The 23,634-nt window shown below is 44.1% G+C and overlaps 1 protein-coding gene across 1 annotated transcript; it reads right to left on the bottom strand.

Moving 5' to 3' along the window:
- Positions 1 to 14,256: 14,256 nt before the first annotated feature.
- LOC138947836 (ras suppressor protein 1-like) lies at positions 14,257 to 23,509 on the bottom strand. The gene is made up of 9 exons (XM_070319392.1): positions 23,281 to 23,509; positions 22,774 to 22,824; positions 22,239 to 22,306; positions 22,006 to 22,058; positions 18,694 to 18,812; positions 17,519 to 17,601; positions 16,527 to 16,641; positions 15,832 to 15,964; positions 14,257 to 15,607 (listed from the first exon to the last, which is right to left on the bottom strand). Exons 1-9 carry the CDS (start codon positions 23,387 to 23,389, stop codon positions 15,520 to 15,522), a joined length of 819 nt encoding a protein of 272 aa, XP_070175493.1. The 5' UTR covers positions 23,390 to 23,509; the 3' UTR covers positions 14,257 to 15,519.
- Positions 23,510 to 23,634: the final 125 nt, after the last annotated feature.

Raw genomic sequence — 23,634 nt, 5'->3', positions numbered from 1 at the left:
GCTGTTGTGTTTTCTTTTGTTTGGAAATTCCCCTGTTCAATGGATACATAAAGTGTTACAATCCCGAGCCGTTCAGCTCCAGCACTTGGTGTGGAAATTCCCCTGTTCAATGGATACATAAAGTGTTACAATCCCGAGCCGTTCAGCTCCAGCACTTGGTGTGGAAATTCCCCTGTTCAATGGATACATAAAGTGTTACAATCCCGAGCCGTTCAGCTCCAGCACTTGGTGTGGAAATTCCCCTGTTCAATGGATACATAAAGTGTTACAATCCCGAGCCGTTCAGCTCCGGTACTTGGTGTGTGTCACTGGGAGAGAATGGGGATGTCTTGTTCCTTCACACCTCGCTGTGTCCCCCTTGTCACACCCGTTACTGTGACAGTGCACGTGACACGCGCTAAACGGATCACACGCACTTTAGGAACTTGCACTCTGCGGTTACCGGGATTCCACCACTTTCGGTCAGTGTGTGGGTTGGATTCGTCCAGTAGACGAGATTCGAAACTAACTCCGTCGCGTTTGTATGTGTTCTGGGAGAGTGACCTTTTCTTGCAAAACCTCTGCCAAACATTGATGGGGCCAATCACTAGTGAGGGTGGACGGGAGCACGTGTTTCCGACACACCCCTCGCTAGTGATTGGCCCCTCCAATGTTTGTCAGAGATTTTGCAAGGGTATTCACTCTTCTACAACCCATACAAACCTGAGGGAGGTTTTTTTTCTCGGAATTCGTCAATTAAAACCGGACTTCAATTCTGAAACCTTGCCACAAACGTTCCGCGTGTGTGTGTGTGTGTGTGTGTGTGTGTGTGTGTGTGTGTGTGTGTGTGTGTGTGTGTGTGTGTGTCTGTGTGTCTGTGTGTCTTTGTGTGTCTCTGTGTGTCTCTGTGTGTGAGTGTGTGTGTGTGTGTGTGTGTCTGTGTGTGTGTGTGTGTGTGTGTGTGTCAGTCAGTACCAGTGTGTGTGTGTGTGTGTGTGTGTGTGTGTGTGTGTGTGTGTGTGTGTGTGTGTGTGTGTGTGTGTGTGTGTGTGTGTGTGTGTGTGTGTGTGTGTGTGTGTGTGTGTGTGTGTGTGTGTGTGTGTGTTAATTTAGGTTTAACAATAAAAAGAAATATAACCGTATTAAAAGAGAAGGAACAGTTAAGGTGACAAAACATGAAATGAAATGTAGAGGTGCGCAGTTTGTAAAGGGTATCCACGGTTCATACAACACTGTTGTTCAGCCCCAGAGAAATAAAAGCATGGTTTCAGTTTGCCACGTACTCTCCGCACACACTATAGTTGATACAGTGGACCCCCTCCCCCCCCTTTAAGACCTCAACAAATCTAAGAAAATCAGGGAGAGAGTCTTAAAATGGGGGTAGATTTACAGAGGCAAAAAACAGAACATCTGAAATAAAAAGGAAATCTAATTAAATCGGGGGGACGAGTCTTAATAAAATAAAGGTAAATTTACAGTGGCTGGACGAAAAAAAAGAAGCACAGCTTGGCCAGATGAGACCCCCCCTGCAGGAGAAGCTGTTTGGCGACCTGGTGGCCCTAAAGAAGACGGCGGCATTCGCGCGTGCCACATGAGTCGAAGTTCAGAAGGAGCGAACGAGAAGAAGACAGTGGAGGGCCCCAAAGGGTTTAAAATCGTGATCGTGATTGGCGTTTTTTGACCTTTCTGTGACCGCGATTGCCGAAATTTCCATTTCTGTGATCGTGATGGGACTTTGCCCGTGATCCGTGATGACAAAAAAATCAAGTCTCGTGATCGTGATCGTCATTTGTGTTCGTGATCGTGATGGGCATTATTGCAAAGCATTTTATTTTCAACGTACATTTTTCACAGCTGTATCACTCTATGATCCTCTATTCGTCAAGGTGTTTGTGATCGTGAAAACAAAAATCAAGGTAACTGTGATCGTGAAAGCTAAAATTTCCCTTCCCGTGATCGTGATGATACCCCCCCCCCCCCCTTTGGGGCCCTCACAGTGGCTATAAACAGAACATCTTAAAATGGAGGAAGTCTTGAATCGGGGGGTCTTAATAGGGGGGGGTTCCAATGCACCGCTTTAACGAGAAATGTATTATCCCTCTACCTCCAAGCTCTCTATTTCTGTCCCAAGAGTTGCAAATGGTAGGAAACATCGCGGAGTCAGAACGGAAACGCAAAGCCCCGTTTTCAACACCCGGGGCTGAGTCGTCGCCTCTCGCTCTCCACATCTCTCTCCTTCTACATCCGGGCTCATGGCAAGTCTCGGGTGCCTCAAAACGTCACCGGAAATGACCGAAATGAAGTGTGGAGAGGGCGCGGGCCGCCATTTTTGTAGGGGCGAAAAGAGCAACAAAGAAAGAGACGTCAAAGTCTTAACAAACTTGGTTTCAAACGGAGAGAAATGCGAAAAAAAATAAAGGATGAAAAAAGAGAGTTCAGGCTGAACGGGGTTGCTGGCTCTTATGGTTGAACTAAACTCCGCTTCATACAGTAGAACCCCCTGGAAGCCCCCCGCGGGTTAGGGGGAAGAATTTACCCGATGCTCCCCAGCATGTCGTAAGAGGCGACTAACGGATTCTGTTTCTCTTTTTACCCTTGTTAAGTGTTTCTTGTATAGAATATAGTCAATGTTTGTAAAGATTTTAGTCAAGCAGTATGTAAGAAATGTTAAGTCCTTTGTACTGGAAACTTGCATTCTCCCAGTAAGGTCATATATGTACTACGTTGCAAGCCCATGGAGCAATGTTTTTATTAGTGCTTTTGTGAACAAGAAACAATTAACAAGTGGCTCTATCCCATCTCCCCCCTTTCCCCGTCGCGATATAACCTTCGTGGTTGAAAACGACGTTAAACACCAAATAAAGAAAGAAAGAACTCCCTGGAACTCCCCAATTTAACACTCTCTTTCTCGTAAGACTCTGTGTTCTCATAATTTGTTGGTCATAAGATATGTAAGTGTACCCCCGATGTCAAGACTTCTTTCCTTTCAAGGCCTCATTTTCTCAAAAGATGTTTAGGTCTTGATGACAAACGACGTCGACTTAACAGACTTCTCTTCTTGACCCTGTATTCCAAAGTAACACCCCTGACGTCATAAGTGAAAAAAGGTAGAGAAGACGTCATAATGCGAAGCATCATGTCACGTGAAACAGTGTGGCCTATCTCAAAGGAGCTAACAAAAAATGTCGAGAAAAAAGTCCGTCTCGGTGATTTCTTCATATCAGCAGAAGAAAGTAAGTCGTAAGGTCTCCGTCAGTCTGAGCATGTATCGGTATCGGATCTCTTTAAAAGGGGGCTTCCACTGTATTAGTCCAAGACAGATACATGTACTAAGCTATTGTAGTAAACACCTGCAAAGAGCAGTTTGAGCGACGAAAATACACTTTAACGACCTCTCTGCTTAGAGCAATTTGGGTCAAAGATATCAGAGCCGAAGCTCTACGATGTGTGCCTGGGTGAAGATGAGCAACAACAACAACAACAACAACAAAAAAACAAAAAAAACTTTTACTTTCCGTAATGGAAATGCTGGAAGAACAGGATTTAAAATCAATTCCTTGCAGGAGATACACGATTGTAGAGATTTATTAGCATTTTGAGCATTGTGCAGACGAATATTTGACCCGGGGCCAACGCACGGTTTAACGTTTTTACTTGTATTCCTTGTTTCTCGTTTCTTTCAGGTACTGCCGTTGTTTCTATCACTGGAAGCGTCATTCACATTCCCAGTCGCTCAGAACACTGTCAATAAAATAAATGCCTACGGCTCCACATATGTCATATTTCTTTCAGTCAGTCAATCAAAGAATACCTACAACAAAAACTGTCTCCTGTTTTTCTCATTTTTAATATATTTTTTTAATTGCAGGACAGATCCGTTAACTCGTTTTCCTTGGCAAAAACAGTGCAAACAAACCCACGTGACAAAATACAAATACACACACAAAAATCTGGAAATATAATGTAAAAGCACGCCTCATGCATTTGATTTTATGTGTAGCGGCATGAACTTTTCAGCAAAGCCATATAAATAGGAAATACGACATTTTTCTCTCCTTTTGACACGAGGAAATGTACATGTTGCATGCATCAGTCACAGTTTTGTTGTTGACTCACATGCGAAGCAAAAGTGAGTCTATGTACTCACCCGAGTCGTCCGTCCGTCCGTCCGTCCGTCCGTCCGTCCGTCCGTCCAGGCGTCCGTCCGGAAAACTTTAACGTTGGATATTTTTTGGACACTATTCAGTCTATCAGTACCAAATTTGGCAAGATGGTGTATGATGACAAGGCCCCAAAAAACATACATAGCATCTTGACCTTGCTTCAAGTTCAAGGTCGCAGGGGCCATAAATGTTGTCTAAAAAAACAGCTATTTTTCACATTTTTCCCATTTTCTCTGCAGTTTTTGAGATTGAATACCTCACCTATATATGATATATAGGGCAAAGTAAGCCCCATCTTTTGATACCAGTTTGGTTTACCTTGCTTCAAGGTCAAGGTCACAGGAGCTCTTCAAAGTTGGATTGTATACATATTTTGAAGTGACCTTGACCCTGAACTATGGAAGATAACTGTTTCAAACTTAAAAATTATGTGGGGCACATGTTATGCTTTCATCATGAGACACATTTGGTCACATATGATCAAGGTCAAGGTCACTTTGACCCTTATGAAATGTGACCAAAATAAGGTAGTGAACCACTAAAAGTGACCATATCTCATGGTAGAAAGAGCCAATAAGCACCATTGTACTTCCTATGTCTTGAATTAACAGCTTTGTGTTGCATGACCTTGGATTACCTTGACCTTGGGTCAAGGTCACATGTATTTTGGTAGGAAAAATGTGTAAAGCAGTTCTTAATGTATGATGTCATTGCTAGGTTTAGCTGAAGGTCAAGGTCATGTAAAGGTCAAGGTCAAACATGTGAGTCGTATGGGATTTGCCCTTCTTGTTTTACTTTTATTTCGTTTTCTCCCACGCTGTTATGAACTGGTGTCCCCGGACCTTCGTATAACAGCATATGCGAGGGGGGGGGGGGGGGTGGTTCAGATCGACGCTGCAGGGGTTTGCATATTACCTGATCATGACCTTAGGTCGGGCTACACGTGTGTTGGTTTAAACAACATTTTATTCAAAATACATGACATGAAACAATTATGCAACGTGGACGCGAACTCAAGGGGAAAAAGATTATATTACGTGACCAAAACAATATTACACAAATCTTCATGATGGTACACTTGACAAAAATACACGTGTGTACGTTTCACGGGTTACGCATAGTCGAATGGAATTTCACGTAGAACGGAATATTGCTGAAAGGCCACACCATTATGACATTTTTCATAAGGCCAAAAAAAAAAATAGGTGTGGTTACGGTAACCCGACCTACCCTATTTTTAGGGGCCGATCCTATAACTTTTTATTACATTTGTCACAAAAAAAAAAAAAAAAAAAAAAAACGAGTGCAAAAAACGCAATGAAAGCGAAAGCGCCCGAGTCGCACACTTATTTCCCTGTCAAGTAGGTTTAATTTGTACACATTAGAAAAAAAAGTTTAAAAAAAAAAAAGTGATTGCCTACCTACCTACCCTATTTTTTTTTGGCTATGTTACTGTAACCACACCTATTTTTTTTTTTTGGCCTAACGCGGTTCAACTTGGCTCCTCACGTGCACTTCGTACAAAATGTCCCTGAATAAACTGTCACGGTGCGCTGTTTGCATTTGTATGCTGTATACTTATTCTTGAAGCAACAGTTTAATGATGTCCACAGTGCCCTCGTGACTTCTACATAATCCTGTGCAGTGTCAGCCGCGGTCCAATAGACACCGACTTTCTGCCACACAAATGAATGTATCTGTGCGTAAAATATGTTGATTCTCCGCGTTCAGAAGGACGTGGGTTTGACGGAAACCCCACTTTTAAAACGTTGGCGTTTTGTTCGTCCAACCCCACCCCTGCCCCTGACCTTAGTCATTTTCTTTTTCTTTCCTAGGATCCCCCCCCTCCCCCTTTCTGGTGTGAGGTTTGCCTGATATAATCCAGACGGCGGTTGAAACTCCAATATGAATGACATTTTATATGACACGCAATAAATCTCAGGGAGAATTATCCTGTGTTGCTTGGACAACCCAGAAGGTGTACAGGCGCGCCATATTTGTCACGAAGCAGCACAATGCGGCAACAACAACAAAAGTAAAATACAAATAGTATAAAGGGGGGTGCGGAGGTAGGCTGGGTGTGTGGGTGTGTGGGTGTGTGGGTGTGTGGGTGTGTGGGAGGATGGGGAGAGAGGTGTTGGCAAAAACATGCAATGAAATACTGTGAAACCTCCCCTTTAACTGACCCCTGATTTGAGTCTTGCCCCTTTAACTGACCCCTGATTTGAGTCTTGCCCCTTTAACTGACCCCTGATTTGAGTCTAGCCCCTTTAACTGACCCCTGATTTGAGTCTTGCCCCTTTAACTGACCCCTGATTTGAGTCTTGCCCCTTTAACTGACCCCTGATTTGAGTCTTGCCCCTTTAACTGACCCCTGATTTGAGTCTTGCCCCTTTAACTGACCCCTGATTTGAGTCTTGCCCCTTTAACTGACCCCTGATTTGAGTCTTGCCTCTTTTAAGATCTTGATTTGTCAGACTTTCTGTTCATAACCTCTGCAAATGCACCTCCATGAATTTCAAGACTCCATCCTTTTAAGACCCGATAGTCTCATATGTTTCCAGGTGGTAAACTGAGAGAGAGAGGAGGGGGGGGGGTGTACACTGTAGTGGAGGAACATGGGTTTACAATAAAGCTTTGTGTGATAATGCATTTTTGTTGATCCAGGTCAATATTCCAATGCAAGGGAACCACGTGTTGAAGACGCATCAGAGACACGGTGTGAGCTGTATGGAGATGGTGTGAGCTGTAAAAACAGAATAAACACAGCGTAGATGTCGCCCTTTTGTTATGTGCAAATAGTCATGAGCACTTATGACAGTACATTGCTTTCTGTTCACAAACACTGACCATTGTTGTAATGGGAATGATCCTGCCAGCCGAGCTCTCTCTTTGTCTCCCTTTCTGTCTGTGTCTGTCGGTCTTTATGTCTCTTTGCCTGTCTGTTTGCCTGTCTGTCTTTCTGTCTGCCTGTCTGCCTCTCTGTCTGTCTGTCTGTCTGTCTGCCTCTATGTCTGTCTGTCTTTATGTCTGCCTGTCTGTCTGTCTGTCTTTATGTCTGTCTGCCTGCCTGTCTTTCTGTCTGTCTGTCTGTCTTTATGTCTGTCTGCCTGTCTGTCTGTCTGTCTGTCTGCCTCTACGTCTGACTGTCTTTATGTCTGCCTGTCTGTCTTTATGTCTGTCTGTCTGTCTGTCTGTCTGTCTGTCTGCCTCTATGTCTGTCTGTCTTTATGTCTGCCTGTCTGTCTTTATGTCTGCCTGTCTGTCTGTCTGTCTGTCTTTATGTCTGTCTGTCTGTCTGTCTGTCTTTATGTCTGTCTTTATGTCTGTCTGTCTATCTGTCTGTCTTTATGTCTGTCTGTCTGTCTGTCTGTCTGTCTGTCTGCCTGTCTGCCTGTCTTTATGTCTGTCTGTCTGTCTGTCTGTCTGTCTGTCTTTATGTCTGTCTTTATGTCTGTCTGTCTGTCTGTCTTTATGTCTGTCTTTATGTCTGTCTGTCTTTATGTCTTGTCTGTCTGTCTTTATGTCTGTCTGTCTGTCTGTCTGTCTGTCTTTATGTCTTTATGTTTGTCTGCCTGTCTGTCTGTTTGTCTGCCTGTCTGTCTGTCTGTCTTTATGTCTGCCTGTCTGTCTGTCTTTATGTCTGCCTGTCTGTCTGTCTGTCTGTCTTTATGTCTGTCTGCCTGTCTGTCTGTCTTTATGTCTGTCTGCCTGTCTTTATGTCTGTCTGTCTGTCTGTCTGTCTGTCTGTCTTTCTGCTCTGTCTGTCTGTCTGTCTTAATGGCTGTGTGTCTGTCTGTCTGTCAGTCTTTCTGTCGGTCCCTCTGTCTGTCTGTCTTTATGTCTGTCTGTCTGTCTGTCTTTCTGTCTGCCTGCCTGTCTGTCTTTCTGTCTGCCTGTCTGCCTCTGTCTGTATGTCTGAATTTATGTATGTCTGTCTGTCTGTCTGTCTGTCTCTCTCTCTCTCTCTCTCTCTCTCTATCTGTTTGTTCGTCTCTTTCTTCTTCTTTTTTTTTCGTCAAAAGCATAAAAAATGATGACGACAAAATTAATAAATGACTGACACAATTGTATGTGATGAAATAGAGGAGGGGGGCCGGGATTTGGGGAATAGGGGGCATAGCAGAATGTACAGAGCGTGGTTAAAACACAAAACGGGGGAGGGGGGAGGGGCGAGCAAATCAGTGTGTGGGTGAAGGTGGGGGGGGGGGGGGTAATGGGAATGTCACATTCAATTTCTGAAACTCACTCACTGTATTGAACCTTTCACTTTTTGCGGGGTCTCGTCGTGCATTGGACTTTTTGTGTTTCACAAGCTTTACACAGAGGGCTGCGTCGGACTTTTTGTGTTTTACAAGCTGTACACAGAGGGCTGCGTCGGACTTTTTGTTTTACAAGCTTTACACAGAGTGGGCTGTGTCGGCCTTTTTGTCTTTTACAAGCTTTACACAGAGGGCTGCGTCGGACTTTTTGTGTTTTACAAGCTTTACACAGAGGGCTGCGTCGGCCTTTTTGTGTTTTACAAGCTTTACACAGAGTGCTCCGTCGGACTTTTTGTGTTTTACAAGCTTTACACAGAGGGCTCCGTCGGACTTTTTGTGTTTTACAAGCTTTACAGAGTGGGCTATGTCGGACTTTTTGTGTTTTACAAGCTTTACACAGAGGGCTGCGTCAGCCTTTTTGTGTTTCACAAACTTTACAGAGTGGGCTATGTCGGACTTTTTGTTTCACAAGCTTTACACAGAGGGCTGCGTCTGACTTTTTGTGTTTTACAAGCTTTACACAGAGGGCTGCGTCGGACTTTTGGTGTTTTACAAGCTTTACACAGAGGGTTGCGTCGGACTTTTTGTGTTTCACAAACTTTACAGAGTGGGCTCTGTCGGACTTTTTGTTTCACAAGCTTTACACAGAGGGCTGCGTCTGACTTTTTGTGCGGTTTTACAAGCTTTACACAGAGGGCTGCGTCGGACTTTTTGTGTTTCACAAACTTTACAGAGTGGGCTCTGTCGGACTTTTTGTTTCACAAGCTTTACACAGAGGGCTGCGTCGGCCTTTTTGTGTTTCACAAGCATTACAGAGTGGGCTATGTCGGACGTATTGTTTCACAAGCTGCGTCGGCCTTTTTGTGTTTTACAAGCTGTACACAGAGGGCTGCGTCAGCCTTTTTGTTTTACAAGCTTTACAGATAGGGCTGCGTCAGCCTTTGTGTGTTTCACAAGCTTTACAGAGTGGGCTATGTCGGACTTTTTGTGTTTCACAAGCTGCGTCGGCCTTTTCTGTGTTTTACAAGCTTTACACAGAGGGCTGCGTCAGCCTTTTTGTGTTTTACAAGCTTTACACAGAGGGCTGCGTCGGACTTTTTGTGTTTTACAAGCTTTACACAGAGGGCTGCGTCTGACTTTTGGTGTTTTACAAGCTTTACACAGAGGGCTCCGTCGGACTTTTTGTGTTTTACAAGCTTTACACATAGGGTTGCGTCGGACTTTTGGTGTTTTACAAGCTTTACACATAGGGTTGCGTCGGACTTTTGGTGTTTTACAAGCTTTACACAGAGGGTTTCGTCGGACTTTTTGTGTTTTACAAGCTTTACAGAGCCGGGCTATGTCGGACTTTTTGTGTTTCACAAGCTTTACAGAGTGGGCTATGTCGGACTTTTTGTGTTTCACAAGCTTTACATCGGCAGTGGGCTGCGTCGGACTTTTTGTGTTTTGTGTTTTACGAGATTTACACAGTGGTCGAAGTCAAACTTGTTGTGTTTTAGAAGCTTTACCAAGAGGGCTACGTCGGACTTTTTATGCAGGTTTTACGAGCTTAATTTACACAGTGGGCTGCGTCGAAAATTTTGTGTTTTGAGAAACCTTACAGAACTGGATTGACTCGACGGCCTTCGTTATTATTCCAGCAATTAAGGTCACAAATGGAAATGTAGACGCGCGGTGCATAGAATCTTGCTGTATATGTTTCAGCAACTATTCGTCGCGCATGAATGGCCTTTCTCGATGTCTCGACAAGGTCACAAATGGACATGGAGATGCGCTGTGCATAGACGTTTGGTGTATAGGTGTCAGCAACTGTTCATAGTGCCTCCTAAAACAGGCCAGTGTGGACATGTTAATCTGAAAATGCTCTCACGAAGACTAGCCCTAGAGAGATCGAGCGGCACAATGGGTTCACGAGACAGTGTTGTCAATACAGTGGAATCCTTGCTTGATGTGTGAGTATTTGATTCGGGTTTGGCTTTTCTTGTCAAGGCTGTCTCCTTGACTTGTTGAGTTTCTGGCACAAAGCGTTCTGAGTGTTGCTTGTTTCCTGACACTCTTTTTGGTTTAGCTTTCTGGATGCCTGTCTTTGTGTCGTATAGTGAGGAGAATTGTGGAAAGGCGTTGTTCTTTATATCCTTAGTTTACACCAAAGGAGGTGTTAAAAAGCCTGTGTAGGCTAATTTACTCTCATACACTCTTCAAAAAAAGTCACGTTAAGGATCACTTTTTTACAAGCACGCCACACAAATCAGACAAGACCGAATTCTTTCATTTTTAAAAAATTATATAATTGAACAACCAAGGAGTAATGACAAACAAAGCAAAGATCGAACGCGGCAGCGACAATTTAGCTAGAGTGTGTCAAACGTTCTTTCTTTCTTTATTTGGTGTTTAACGTCGTTTTCAACCATTCAAGGCAGGGCCGGACTAGGCGAAGAGGAGGGGGGGGGTTGCCAGTGGTGGCCCAGGGGGATGTCCCCCCTGGCGGCAGGGGCGGATCAGTTCATTTTATGACTGGGTTTTTTCAAAAGTATATTGTGAAGATATGGGTGTGAAGGCGCGAAGCGCCGAGCCGACGGCGCGAAGCGCCTAGCTTGCTAGGGGGGTCCGGGGGCATGCCCCCCCGGAAAATTTTGAAAAAAAGGATGCAAAATGGTGCAATCTGGTGCATTCTGAGGATGATCATTACCAGTTTCAGGCAGCAGATTTTGTCACTGATTAATACCCCCAAAATTGAAACTCAATGTAAAATAAAGAAATGCATACCTCATTCAATATTTTTATTTTTTGGCTGGGGGGGGTCCGGAAACCCTAGAACCCACCCCCCCCCCTCGTTGTGGGGGTCAGGGGGCGAAGCCCCCTGAAGCTGACGGGTAGGTCATATTCCGAGATAAGAAAATGGTCGCTCATTGCATAAAACGGCATAAAATAAGCAATAATAAAAAAAAAATTAAATAAGTAAGGTACATGTTTAGGCTAGGGGGGGGGGGGGTTGCGCAACCCCCATAACCCCCCCCGGTAGTCCGGCCCTGCAAGGTTATATCGCGACGGGGAAAGGGGGGGATGGGATAGAGCCACTTGTTAATTGTTTCTTGTTCACAAAAGCACTAATCAAAAAATTGCTCCAGGGGCTTGCAACGTAGTACAATATATGACCTTACTGGGAGAATGCAAATTTCCAGTACAAAGGACTTAACATTTCTTACATACTGCTTGACTAAAATCTTTACAAACATTGACTATATTCTATACAAGAAACACTTAACAAGGGTAAAAGGAGAAACAGAATCCGTTAGTCACCTCTTACGACATGCTGGGGAGCATCGGGTAAATTCTTCCCCCTAACCCGCGGGGGGTTGTGTCAAACGTGACAACCCTCGAAAATGGAATTCACAACAATGTGAATCAGTGTCAATAACGCGTGTGCCCTCCGTTGTGTGCCAGGCATTCAACACATCGTTGGCGCATGGAGTGGATCAGGTTGCATATGAATGCTCTGGGAACTCCATTCCACTCCTGCTGGAGCCATTGCAGCAGTTGACCCAGATTGGCAGGAGGAGGGTGATGTTGCTGTACCCGACGACAAAGCTCGTCCCACATGTGCTCTATGGGGTTCAGGTCCGGGCTGTTGGCTGGCCACAGCATCCTGTTGACCCTGGCCTGCTGGATGAAGGTGTTTGCAGCTGTGCAGAGCGAATCGGATGGGGAGGTGCGTTGTCATCCTGAAGAATCGCACGAGGGCCGATCGCTTGGAGGGCTGGAGCGACCAGGGGTTGCAGGATCTCATTCTGGTAGCGGACACCGGTCAAGTTGCCCACTACATGGTACTGAGGTGTTCTTAGACGTGTGCTGATCCCTCCCCAGACCATCACAGAGCCTCCACAAAAACGCTGTCGTTCAAGAACAGCGCCTTCTGCGAAGCGCTCTCCGCGACGCCTCCACACTCGGGTGCGACCATCTGCAGGTTCCAAGCAAAAGTGGGACTCATCTGTAAACAACACCTGAGCCCACTGCTGACATTGCCACCTCACATGTTGAGTGCACCAGGCTCGGCGAGCTGCTCGGTGATTAGCAGTCAGGGTTGTTCCTCGGACAGGACGCCTTGCACGCAAGCCAAAGTTGTGTAAGCGGTTTCGGATCGTCTGACCACTAACAACAGTGTTGGTGGTAGCTTGTAGGCGTTGCTTAATGTTGTTTGCCGTAGCCATTCTTTGTTGCATGGCCTGCCTCTGAATGTAGCGATCCTCTCTTTGTGTGGTGACTCTGGGCCGACCAGAACGTTGTCACTCCTGCACTCTTCCAGTTGCGTGGAATCTCTGTTTTAGTCTGATGATGACAGAGGGAGCTACTGCAAGCCTCTCAGCCACTGCAAGCCTCTGGGCCACTTGCCTGGCAGCAACACCGTCTTGTAGCCATCCTATTGCCCTTCCTCTATTCAGTTTTCTTCGTGGGGGCATGTTGCTACTGTGCATAATTGTGTCAGCGTGTCAACCTTTAAACACAAGCTGGTGAGCGATGTTCATAGCCAGGACCCTGTTGAAGCACGTGCATCACAACCTTTTGCCCTGGCATGCGTTCCGCAAATGTCATGGGGCTATAAAAAACACCCTTTTTCTTCCAAAATACAGAAGCTTTTGAGAAGTCCCACAAAGGGAAATAACTCTGCCTGCCAAACAAAATTCTAGGTCAAAACTCATTGTTCATTTGTTAATTCAAACAGATTAATCTTTTAATTATTATGTCGATGTTTAATTTTTTGGCAATTTTTTATAATTAGATCCGTTTTTTCAACCGATCCTCAACTTTTTTTGAAGAGTGTACTTGTTAAGTATGAAAACTTTGTGTCACACACATAGACATGTAACACACACATACACATTCTGATTCACACACAGAAACACACACACACACAAACATTTCACTCTACCAAGGAATACATAGTGTTAAGTTTATTATGCAATACATACAATTTTCACATAAATAACAAATGTACATAGATAACTATACAATAATATCAAAGCACTACTAAGCAAAATTGCACTCACTATAGTCGAGCCTCTATCACTTTTCTTTCTAGATCTCATTAAGTGGAAACAATAATGCAAGATATGGAAACACACACACACACACACACACACACACACACACACACACACACTATCTCAGTCTCTCTCAGACACACACTCTCTCTCTCTTTCTGAAAACTTGTACAAAGTTATGGCCTGCAGTATCATTTGATAACTATGAAACACACTCAAGTGAAGAAGACTAAAATACATGTACACCCCTATTTTCTTTCCACACAACCCTTTAAACAAAAAGAAAATTTCCCTTTTACGTACTTCAGTGGACAAAACTAGCAGAACAGACATCAGAACAAACTTTTACCTTTGACTAATAAACTGAAAAATCTGTAGCAAAAATCTTAATGCTCACATACATTTACTCATGATATATGATAGCAGTGACAGACTCCCGGCTTAGCACACTTTCTCCCTCACAGCAGCAAACAAAATCAGTTACACGGGCAGTGTTACAGCTTAATTATACAGTACATAATGATGTATATCTAATACAATTGCCTATACACTATAATAAAATGCACGAGTATATACATAACCAGCAGTATAAACAACAGAAGCGTTAAATAGCACCATTCTGAAATGTTCACTTGCCTAAAACCCATTGTGCAGCGATTTGTACAAACAAGGCTCTCCTGATAAAACACACCAGCCATGCAAGATTAGATCTGTTCGCGTTTTGTAGATATCCATTTCTTAATTTAAATGTTTACTTTCAACATATCCCCTTCCTATACAAAAAAGCAGGAAAGTTATTCCTACCCCCCCCCCCCCCCCCCACCTCCCATAAGAAGGCAGAAAACATAAAACTTTCAGTTGTTCAACTGGCAAACAACCACATCATACAATTCTGGCCAATGAAGATCTGATAAGCAATACAAAATACCCTGTGCATTGTAAGCTAGTCCATATGGCAAAATAAAGTGAATTTTGAGGTCAAGTTACATACGCTCAGTTATCATAATAGTATGCAGTTCATGAATTTAACACAATGCCCATCCACATCTGTATTGTGTGAGGTAAAGGCCATGTCAGACACAAAACACAAAACAGTGTTGTCTTGCAAAACAAACACAAAACAGCCTGTTTGTCAAGTGAAATCCCCCAAATTGCATTTTGGAAAACATCGTTTCGTGTTTCCGGTTCATGATTTTGATTTGGGAGCATGTTCTAAAATCTGAAAACGCGTTTTGGTAGTCAGCCGTGGAACGTGGACGATCAACTCAGGGTTCGACACTAGCGGGGGCGGGGGGCGGAACGCCCCAGAGTTTTGTGTTCCGCCCCAAACATTGCCGAAGCTTGGGGCCCACTCCGCCCCAGGATAAATTCCAACAATGACAAACCGAAAATTCTAATGCCAGAGCCAATCACTAAAAATCGCCAGTCAAAGTCGTCACTGAAATTTGCGTTACCATCAATGCCGCAGTCAAGAAAAAAACCCATTGAAATCGTCGAAGGACAATGCCGCAAGGGAAATAACTCCCAGATTGCGCTCTTTAGCGTGAAAGATAAGTATCGCCTTCAAATGCCAAACGCAAAATGTGGCGACACATCCCTGGTGTAAAAAGACATGGAAATGAAGATGAAGAACAGGGTGGAGAGAAACGAAAAAAGGAGACCGATTCGCGCTGTCGTAATTTCAATGTCAAATGGTTGAAAGAATTTCCCTGGCTTCAGTACGATGAAGAAAAACAGACAATGCATTGCCGCACGTGAATACTGAGAGTGGGCCCCAGATTTTTGTTTAACGCCCCAGCAATTTTCATCTCTGGGGCCAGTGTGGCCCCAGGCCAAATAAGTTAGTGTCGACCCCTGCAACTCACGTGACTCGGTTCCGCTAACCCGAGTTCTGTTGTCTTTCTTTGAAAACACACCGCGCGCTTCATCTGTGCGTTTCGCTTGTGACTTCCACAGCTCTCAAAACAGTTGTTAACCCAACGTTTTTAGTTGGATTTTTTGTTGAAAACATTGTTAAGTGTTTTGCGTCTGACATCGCCTTAAGTCAGTGTTCCCTGGTGAACTTCAATACTGTGTTTATTTCTTGATGCGACTGATCTTCTTGGACTTGTCCTGAGTTTTTGGCGGCAGGGGTGCATTTGCGGAGAGGTGGCGTCCGTACAAACTGGAATCAAACAAAGAAATGTTGGAATACATCATTTGATACAGTGGACCCTCCCGTTTAGACCCCCAAATTCACACTTCCTTCTTTATAAGACCTTGATTTTTCTGTTTTTCTGTTCATAAAATCTGTTAATTTACTTCCATTTTTAAGACTGCCTCCTTCAGAAGACCTGAATTTCTCATATATATGTTTTCAACCTGTCAATCAATCCCAGCAAGACTCACAACTTATAGGTGTCCGAGCGGATATAGTCGAAGACGTGGGATGCTCCCACCTGGAACTGGTCAGCGATGGGGGTTACCCAGGGGTTGTTGTCTGCCTTGAACACCTGCTTGGTGCCCACTAGGTCCAGGTTACCTGCACGCACCACAGGTAACACAACAGTTAAGTACAGGTAACAACACAGGTAGGTACAGGTAACACAATAGGTAAGTACCCTGTAGTAACAGAAATGATACAAGGGTTGTTGTCTGCCTCGAACACCTGCTTGGTGCCCACCAGGTCCAGCAGGTTACCTGCACACATTACAGGTAACATCACAGGTAAGTACAGGTAACACAACAGGTAAGTACCCTAAAGATACAGTGACATGATACAGGGGCCGTTATCTGCCTTGAACACCGACTCGGTGCCCACCTGTACACACCACAGGTAACTACAGGTAACTACAGGTACCCTATAGTAAGAGTGAAAGGTTACAGGGGTTGTGTTCTGCCTTCAACACCTGTTCGGTTCCCCAGGTTACCTGCTCACATCACAGGTAACATAACAGGTACCCTATCTTAACATGGAGATTGTGTTGCTTCACGTTTCCTTATACTGGCGAACCTGCTTTGCGACTGTCTCTCGAAAGTGTCCACCTGCCCAAAAAGACCCCCCCCCCCCCCCCCCCCAAAGGATCACAGACGAGGTGACTCACCGAACTCTGGCGGCAGTACGGTGAGTCTGTTGCCCTGGATGTGAAGCTCTCTCAGCCTCACCAGGTCACCAATCTCCTTGGGTAGAGCCACAAGGTCGTTCTCACGGAAACACAGCTGTAAGGAGAAAAATACAAAGTTGGGGATCACCATTATAAGCTTACAACTTGGTTTATATTTTCTGACATGTCTGTTTTAACAAGAACAAGAATAAGCATTTTCTTTTCTTTCCAAAACACAGAAATTTGCCTTTTTAGGCTTGCCCACCAAATACAGTCTTAAAAGGGGGGTTCCACTGTAGAAGTTTGCAGTTTGTTACTGTTCCTAACACAATGTATGTCTTATTTAACACAAACAAAGACTGACATTGTATTGTCTGTTTGAAAAACAACAGAAATTTGCTGTTAGGCCTTCCTAATACATTCAAAATAACAGGGTACCAAGACACATACAAATGATTTAACATATGAGTGGTTGATAGAATAAATTATTTTTCAAACCAATTCAGTGGGAATATATTTATTTGAAGATTTTAGTTTCCATTAAACATGTGATTTCACAACGGCTTTGTAAATCAAGGGGAACAACTCTACAAAGAGTCTGAAATTTACAAACACCGATTGTCTCCCTTATATCAGCCAACAACCTTTTACATCATAACCATGTTTTCGCTTCATGCCATCTTTCCATTTGTACTTTTGCATGTTCATTAAGTGTAAATTGCTTTCACTATGTGGCTCAAAAGAGCTTTTTGTGAATAAAAACTGTTCAAACTGTTCCTACCCCCTCAGCCCCCCCCCCCCCCCCCCCCTCTTCAGACTTCCCTACTTCTTAGAAAATAGGGCAAGTCTCAGAATGGGGGTACATTTACAGAGTTAATGAAAGAAAAATCTGAAAAAAACAGGGTCTGTAAACGGACAGTCTTGAACTGGTGGTCTTACAGGGCTGTCCACCCTACTCAAATAGCAAGGTGGTGTGTATAATATCCACTCACAATCTGCAGATTCTTGAGACGTCCGATCTCTGGCGGGATGACCTCAAAGTCGTTGTCCCCCATGTACAGCGCTCGCAACGTGTCTGAAATTTAAAAAAAAAACACTGCATGATTGCACACAAAGCATTCACTCACTTTTCACCTAGTTGGCCTTAAAAAAAGTGTGGTCTGTTTACCCACCCCCCGCCCCTATCTCACTCACAGGCCAGTTCTCAGCATGTGAGGGTGTATACTGTATATCACAAGCAGCCATATTTCAGTGTACTGACACAGACAGAACAAGTTTACAGCCATATTTCAGTGTACTGACACAGACAGAACAAGTTTACAGCCATATTTCAGTGTACTGACACAGACAGAACAAGTTTACAGCCATATTTCAGTGTACTGACACAGACAGAACAAGTTTACAGCCATATTTCAGTGTACTGACACAGACAGAACAAGTTTACAGCCATATTTCAGTGTACTGACACAGACAGAACAAGTTTACAGCCATATTTCAGTGTACTGACACAGACAGAACAAGTTTACAGCCATATTTCAGTGTACTGACACAGACAGAAGAAGTTTGCAGGCAGATTTTATTCACTGAGGTTGTTGTAGGTACTTGTTACTTCTCAGTGTGTGTGTGTGTGTGTGTTATTGTGTTATTGTGTGTGTGTGTGCTCACGTGTGTGTGTGTACGTATGTGTGTGTATTTTTGTTATTGTGTGTTTGTGCGATTGCGTGTGTGTGTGAGTTTTTGCTATTATGTGTGTGTGTGTGTGTGTGTGTGTGTGTGTGTGTGTGTGTGTGTGTGTTTGTGTGTTATTGTGTTATTGTGTGTGTGTGCTCACGTGTGTGTGTGTACGTATGTGTGTGTGTTTTTGTTATTGTGTGTTTGTGCGCTTGCGTGTGTGTGTGAGTTTTTGCTATTATGTGTGTGTGTGTGTGTGTGTGTGTGTGTGTGTGTGTGTGTTATTGTGTTATTGTGTGTGTGTGCTCACGTGTGTGTGTGTACGTATGTGTGTGTGTTTTTGTTATTGTGTGTTTGTGCGCTTGCATGTGTGTGTGAGTTTTTGCTATTATGTGTGTGTGTGTGTGTGTGTGTGTGTGTGTGTGTGTGTGCGCTCGCATATATATGCATGCATGTGTGTGTGTATCAAAGATGGCTATATGTTCACTGCACTCACCCAGACAGAAGAAGTTTGCAGGCAGACTTTTCTCACTAAGGTTGTTGTACGTACAGTCCAGCACCTCTAGCTGAGGACACGCCCCAAACCCACGCGACAAGGTGTACAGCTTGTTCATGCTGAAAGACAAAACATGTCTTGTGTCACAAAAATAAAACAAAACACAAAGAGTACATGAACAAACCCACCTGACAAAATGTACAGCTTGTTCATGCTGAAAGGAAAATCAATAAATCAGGCCTTGTTTTACACAAATCCTACAAATCAAACTAGGTCTATGGTCTATGGTCAGTGGTCAGTGGTCAGTGGTCAGTGGTCTATGGTCTATGGTCAGTGGTCAGTGGTCTATGGTCAGTGGTCTATGGTCTATGGTCAGTGGTCAGTGGTCAGTGGTCAGTGGTCTGTGGTCAGTGGTCAGTGGTCAGTGGTCTATGGTCAGTGGTCAGTGGTCTATGGTCAGTGGTCTATGGTCAGTGGTCAGTGGTCAGTGGTCAGTGGTCTATGGTCAGTGGTCAGTGGTCAGTGGTCTATGGTCAGTGGTCAGTGGTCAGTGGTCAGTGGTCTATGGTCAGTGGTCAGTGGTCTATGGTCAGTGGTCAGTGGTCAGTGGTCTGTGGTCAGTGGTCAGTGGTCAGTGGTCTATGGTCAGTGGTCAGTGGTCTATGGTCTATGGTCAGTGGTCAGTGGTCAGTGGTCAGTGGTCAGTGGTCTATGGTCAGTGGTCAGTGGTCAGTGGTCAGTGGTCAGTGGTCTATGGTCAGTGGTCTATGGTCAGTGGTCAGTGGTCTATGGTCAGTGGTCTATGGTCAGTGGTCAGTGGTCTATGGTCAGTGGTCAGTGGTCTATGGTCAGTGGTCTATGGTCAGTGGTCTATGGTCAGTGGTCAGTGGTCAGTGGTCAGTGGTCAGTGGTCAGTGGTCTATGGTCAGTGGCAATTCTTGACCTGGAGGAAAGGCTCATGTTTTAGCTGTGTAGACAAAATAAAAATTCACCATAAGAATCTACACAATGTTTACGGACAGCATATCCTGCAGTCATGCGCCACCGATTTGTCATGCGCCACTGATTTGTCATGAGCCGCTGATTTGCCATGCGCCGCTGATTTGCCATGCGCCGCTGATTTGCCATGCGCCGCTGATTTGCCATGCGCCACTGATTTGTCATGCGCCACTGATTTGTCATGCGCCACTGATTTGTCATGCGCCGCTGATTTGCCATGCGCCACTGATTTGCCATGCGCCACTGATTTGCCATGCGCCACTGATTTGCCATGCGCCACTGATTTGTCATGCGCCACTGATTTGTCATGCGCCACTGATTTGTCATGTGCCACTGATTTGTCATGCGCCACTGATTTGCCCGCCAAGGGCAGGTATACATAAGTTTTGAGGTCGAACCTCGATCGACAAAAGGAACATGAACATGGTGCCGTATTTTCTTTTGCAAACTTCATTTAGTTGGAGTGTGGATGTGAGAGAAAGAGTCTGACCTGTGGATTATAGACTGTGTGTTTTGTTTTGTTTGGTATACTTGCTTGGATGGACCTGAATAAGCTGAAGCTTAATGAGGAGAAAACCGAAATGATTCTTGTCTCTCCTAAAAAACATCTCAATCATCCTTCTCTTCCCTCGTCTGTCGATCTCAATGGTTCTTCTATTGCTCTTTCTCCTGCTGTCCGCAACCTAGGTGTCACTCTTGACCAGTCCCTGTCCTTCCATCAGCATGTTGCCAATGTCTGTCGCACTTGCTTCTTTGAAATCCGCCGCATCTCCTCCATCCGTCATCTCCTCACTGAGGATGCCACTAAAACTCTGCTCTGCGCCTTTGTCCTATCCCGACTCGATTATTGCAATTCCATTCTATCTGGCTCTCCCAACTACATCATCGAAAAGCTTCAGCGTGTTCAGAATCATGCCGCCCGCCTCATCTTTCGTTCTTCCAAGCATGACCACATCACCCCTCTTCTTCAAGCCCTACACTGGCTGCCTGTTCAACAGAGGATTCAGTTCAAGATCTCCACACTCTGCTTCAGAAACTTTGATCTATCGTCCCCTAGCTATCTTTCTGACCTTCTTGATGTCTACTCCCCCTCTCGCTCCCTAAGATCCTCCGCAGACACCCGCCTTTTTAGGATACCATCAGCACGCACCAAAACATATGGCCAGCGCACCTTCTCCTACCAGGCCCCATCCATCTGGAACCAACTCCCGCATTCACTCAGGCACTCCACATCTATGCAATCATTCAAAACCTCACTCAAAACACACCTCTTCCCTCACTAGTCCGTTAATGACCACACATCCCCCTCTCCTGCTGGTCCTTGATCTGTCTCTTTCTTTCTCCTTCTTCTTCCCTTTCCAGCTCTATTCTTCTTCTCTCAACTAACTTTATGTATCCAATACTTTATTTATTTATTTACGACTGTTTTTCCGTCTAGAATGCATGTGCCTGTAGTTGGTATGAGTGAGTGCGTCGCGTTCTCGCTGTGCGCCTGTCTGTGAGTGTATGAGTCCTTGTCGATTTGTGTTTCGTATAATGTTCACTATGTATTTTATATTTTGTAAGCGCCTAGGGCTATATTTAGATTAGGCGCACAAATGTTCATAATAATAATAATAATAATATACTTACTGTTCTGGGGAAAGACCCTGTGGAGAAATTTCGAGCTACTATCCCTGAAAGGCGCTACCCATTTTGTTCTTTTATTGCATGTGTATATTCGTGTTTTCCAAGGCCTGAAACTTTTGCTGTGACCTTTAGATCTTTATCGTGCGTATGCATGCACACGGGGGTGTTTGGACACCGAGGAGAAATCTGCACAAAGTTGACTTTGAGTAATAAATCCCTTGCCAAACATGAGAACAAGAATGTATTCCGCCATATAGCATTACAGCCAATATAGCATTACAGCCATTGGTATTTGTCCTGGTGTGGAAACACTCATACATCCATACACTCCTTGAATAAAGTCAAAAGGCTAACAACAACAACAACAACAACAACAACAACAACAACAACAACAACAACAACAACAACAACAACAAGTCAGAGTCGTCATCGACGTACAGATAACTAAAATGAATTCACCATCGTGTTTAAAAAAAAAGTTGTGTATATATTTTGTATGAATTACTGAATGTTTTATGATAAAATTCGTAATTAAAATGCACATATTGTCATTGTGAGTACGAATGCTCTCTCATGGAGGCTGAACCTACGGTGATAGCCACAACTGGTTTCAAGGCCAGCGCCGCTACAGACTGAGCCATCTCCTTTCATTTTCAGATTGATAAAATATGCGTTTACACTTACCCAACATTTAGTATCCTGAGCTTTGGCATGGAGCTGAGAGTGGTTGGTAACTCCTGCAAACACAATCACCTCAGCTTCATTATCAGACCATTGACAGTTCAAAAATGTAATAGTCATTTAGCATAAAAGCCAAAGTTTTATTTTCCATCCGTATAAATATATTGAAGCCTGGTATATTTTTGTTTTACTCCCTCAAAGGCTGTAGTAGCATTCCATGCTCATTTGGTCCTCACCTCAATGGAATTGTTGAAGAGATTGAGTATCTCCAGGCTCAGGAAGTTAGCGATTGCAGGCGGCAAAGCTGAAACGCAGGCAAAACAATCAAATTACTTTTCATATCCTCATAATTTTAAATGTTCAGCAATTCATTGGAGTAAAAACAGAGAGTCTATAAACACTATCGGTATTCCAAACTCTTGCAAACTTCACAGCACAGCAAACCATGTTGTAATACAGCTATCTCGCATGAGCTGCAAAAGCCGAGGTTTTGAAGTTCTCGCGACGTACAAAGCATAACAAAGGCCGTGTCTTGCGGATATCTCGCGAGAGCTGCTCATACATATATATACCAAAAAAGTCTATTCATTGGAGTAAAAACTGAGAGTCTATTCCTAAGATTTTTTTCAGAACATTTAACTGTATAATGGCATCAGCAGAGAAACGTCTGCTGATGATATTTTAGAAAGGTTGAACTTGAAGTCTAAAAGAGTTTACTAAGGCCTCCTGCTACTGTATGGTGTTAATAGAATAACGCTGAATCTTCTCTACCTGTGAGTTTGTTGTGGCACAGCGTCAGTCTGGTCAGATTCTGCAACTCCACTGCACAGGTAATAAGCAAATAATGTGTTCATAAATATGCCAGTCACTCCCCTAACCCCCCCCCCCCCCCCCCCCCCCCCCTTGTGCCAAGCAGCACTCAGGCAGTGATCTCTCTTTCTCTCTCTCTCTCTCTCACACACACACACACACACACACACAAAAACACACACACATACTCACACTGTGACACACACACACACAAACTGCATTCCCACCAACTTGATGCAATTAATTTGCACACTGGCACACCTGTGAGTCACACTACGTCATTTAACACGTTCATTCTAAGCCGTGATTCAGGTCAAAGTGATTATTCCAAGCAGTTTTGAAAGAAAAAGATGAATCCGTCATAGTCCTGATACGTAACGCAAGTATTACGATATATAAGCTGCAAGATGCTATTTAAAAACTAATGAGTTTTATGAAAGTCTCCAAGTCACAGTGGGTCACACTTACTCAGGCCTGGAACTTCCAACATGTTGACGATTCCACGATCTCCCAGGTCCAGTTCAGGATTATTCCCATCTCGACTCTCGTCCACAACCTTCTTCAGTTTACTGGACATGATTGCGCTCTAATTGGACCACAAATTTCACAAGAATCTTTCAAAATGGCAAAGGAATTTGGCAGACGAACTTTCCTTCTTTGGGCAATTTTTTGCGGAAGTTCTACCGATTGACCGTTCTTTACCTTCCGCGATTTCCTCTTTTTCGCTTAACTGCTTTCGTTAATCCAAGTTTGTGTAAAGCTTTTGTTTCGGAAAATGTTGCGAAACACAACACAAACCGGTTTTGTTTTCTTTTTATATTG

Source organism: Littorina saxatilis, linkage group LG14 (assembly GCF_037325665.1).
Source record: "Littorina saxatilis isolate snail1 linkage group LG14, US_GU_Lsax_2.0, whole genome shotgun sequence".
Lineage (NCBI taxonomy): Eukaryota > Metazoa > Mollusca > Gastropoda > Littorinimorpha > Littorinidae > Littorina > Littorina saxatilis.
The sequence above is the reverse complement of the archived record's forward strand: the minus strand, read 5'-3'. Positions and strand labels throughout refer to the sequence as shown.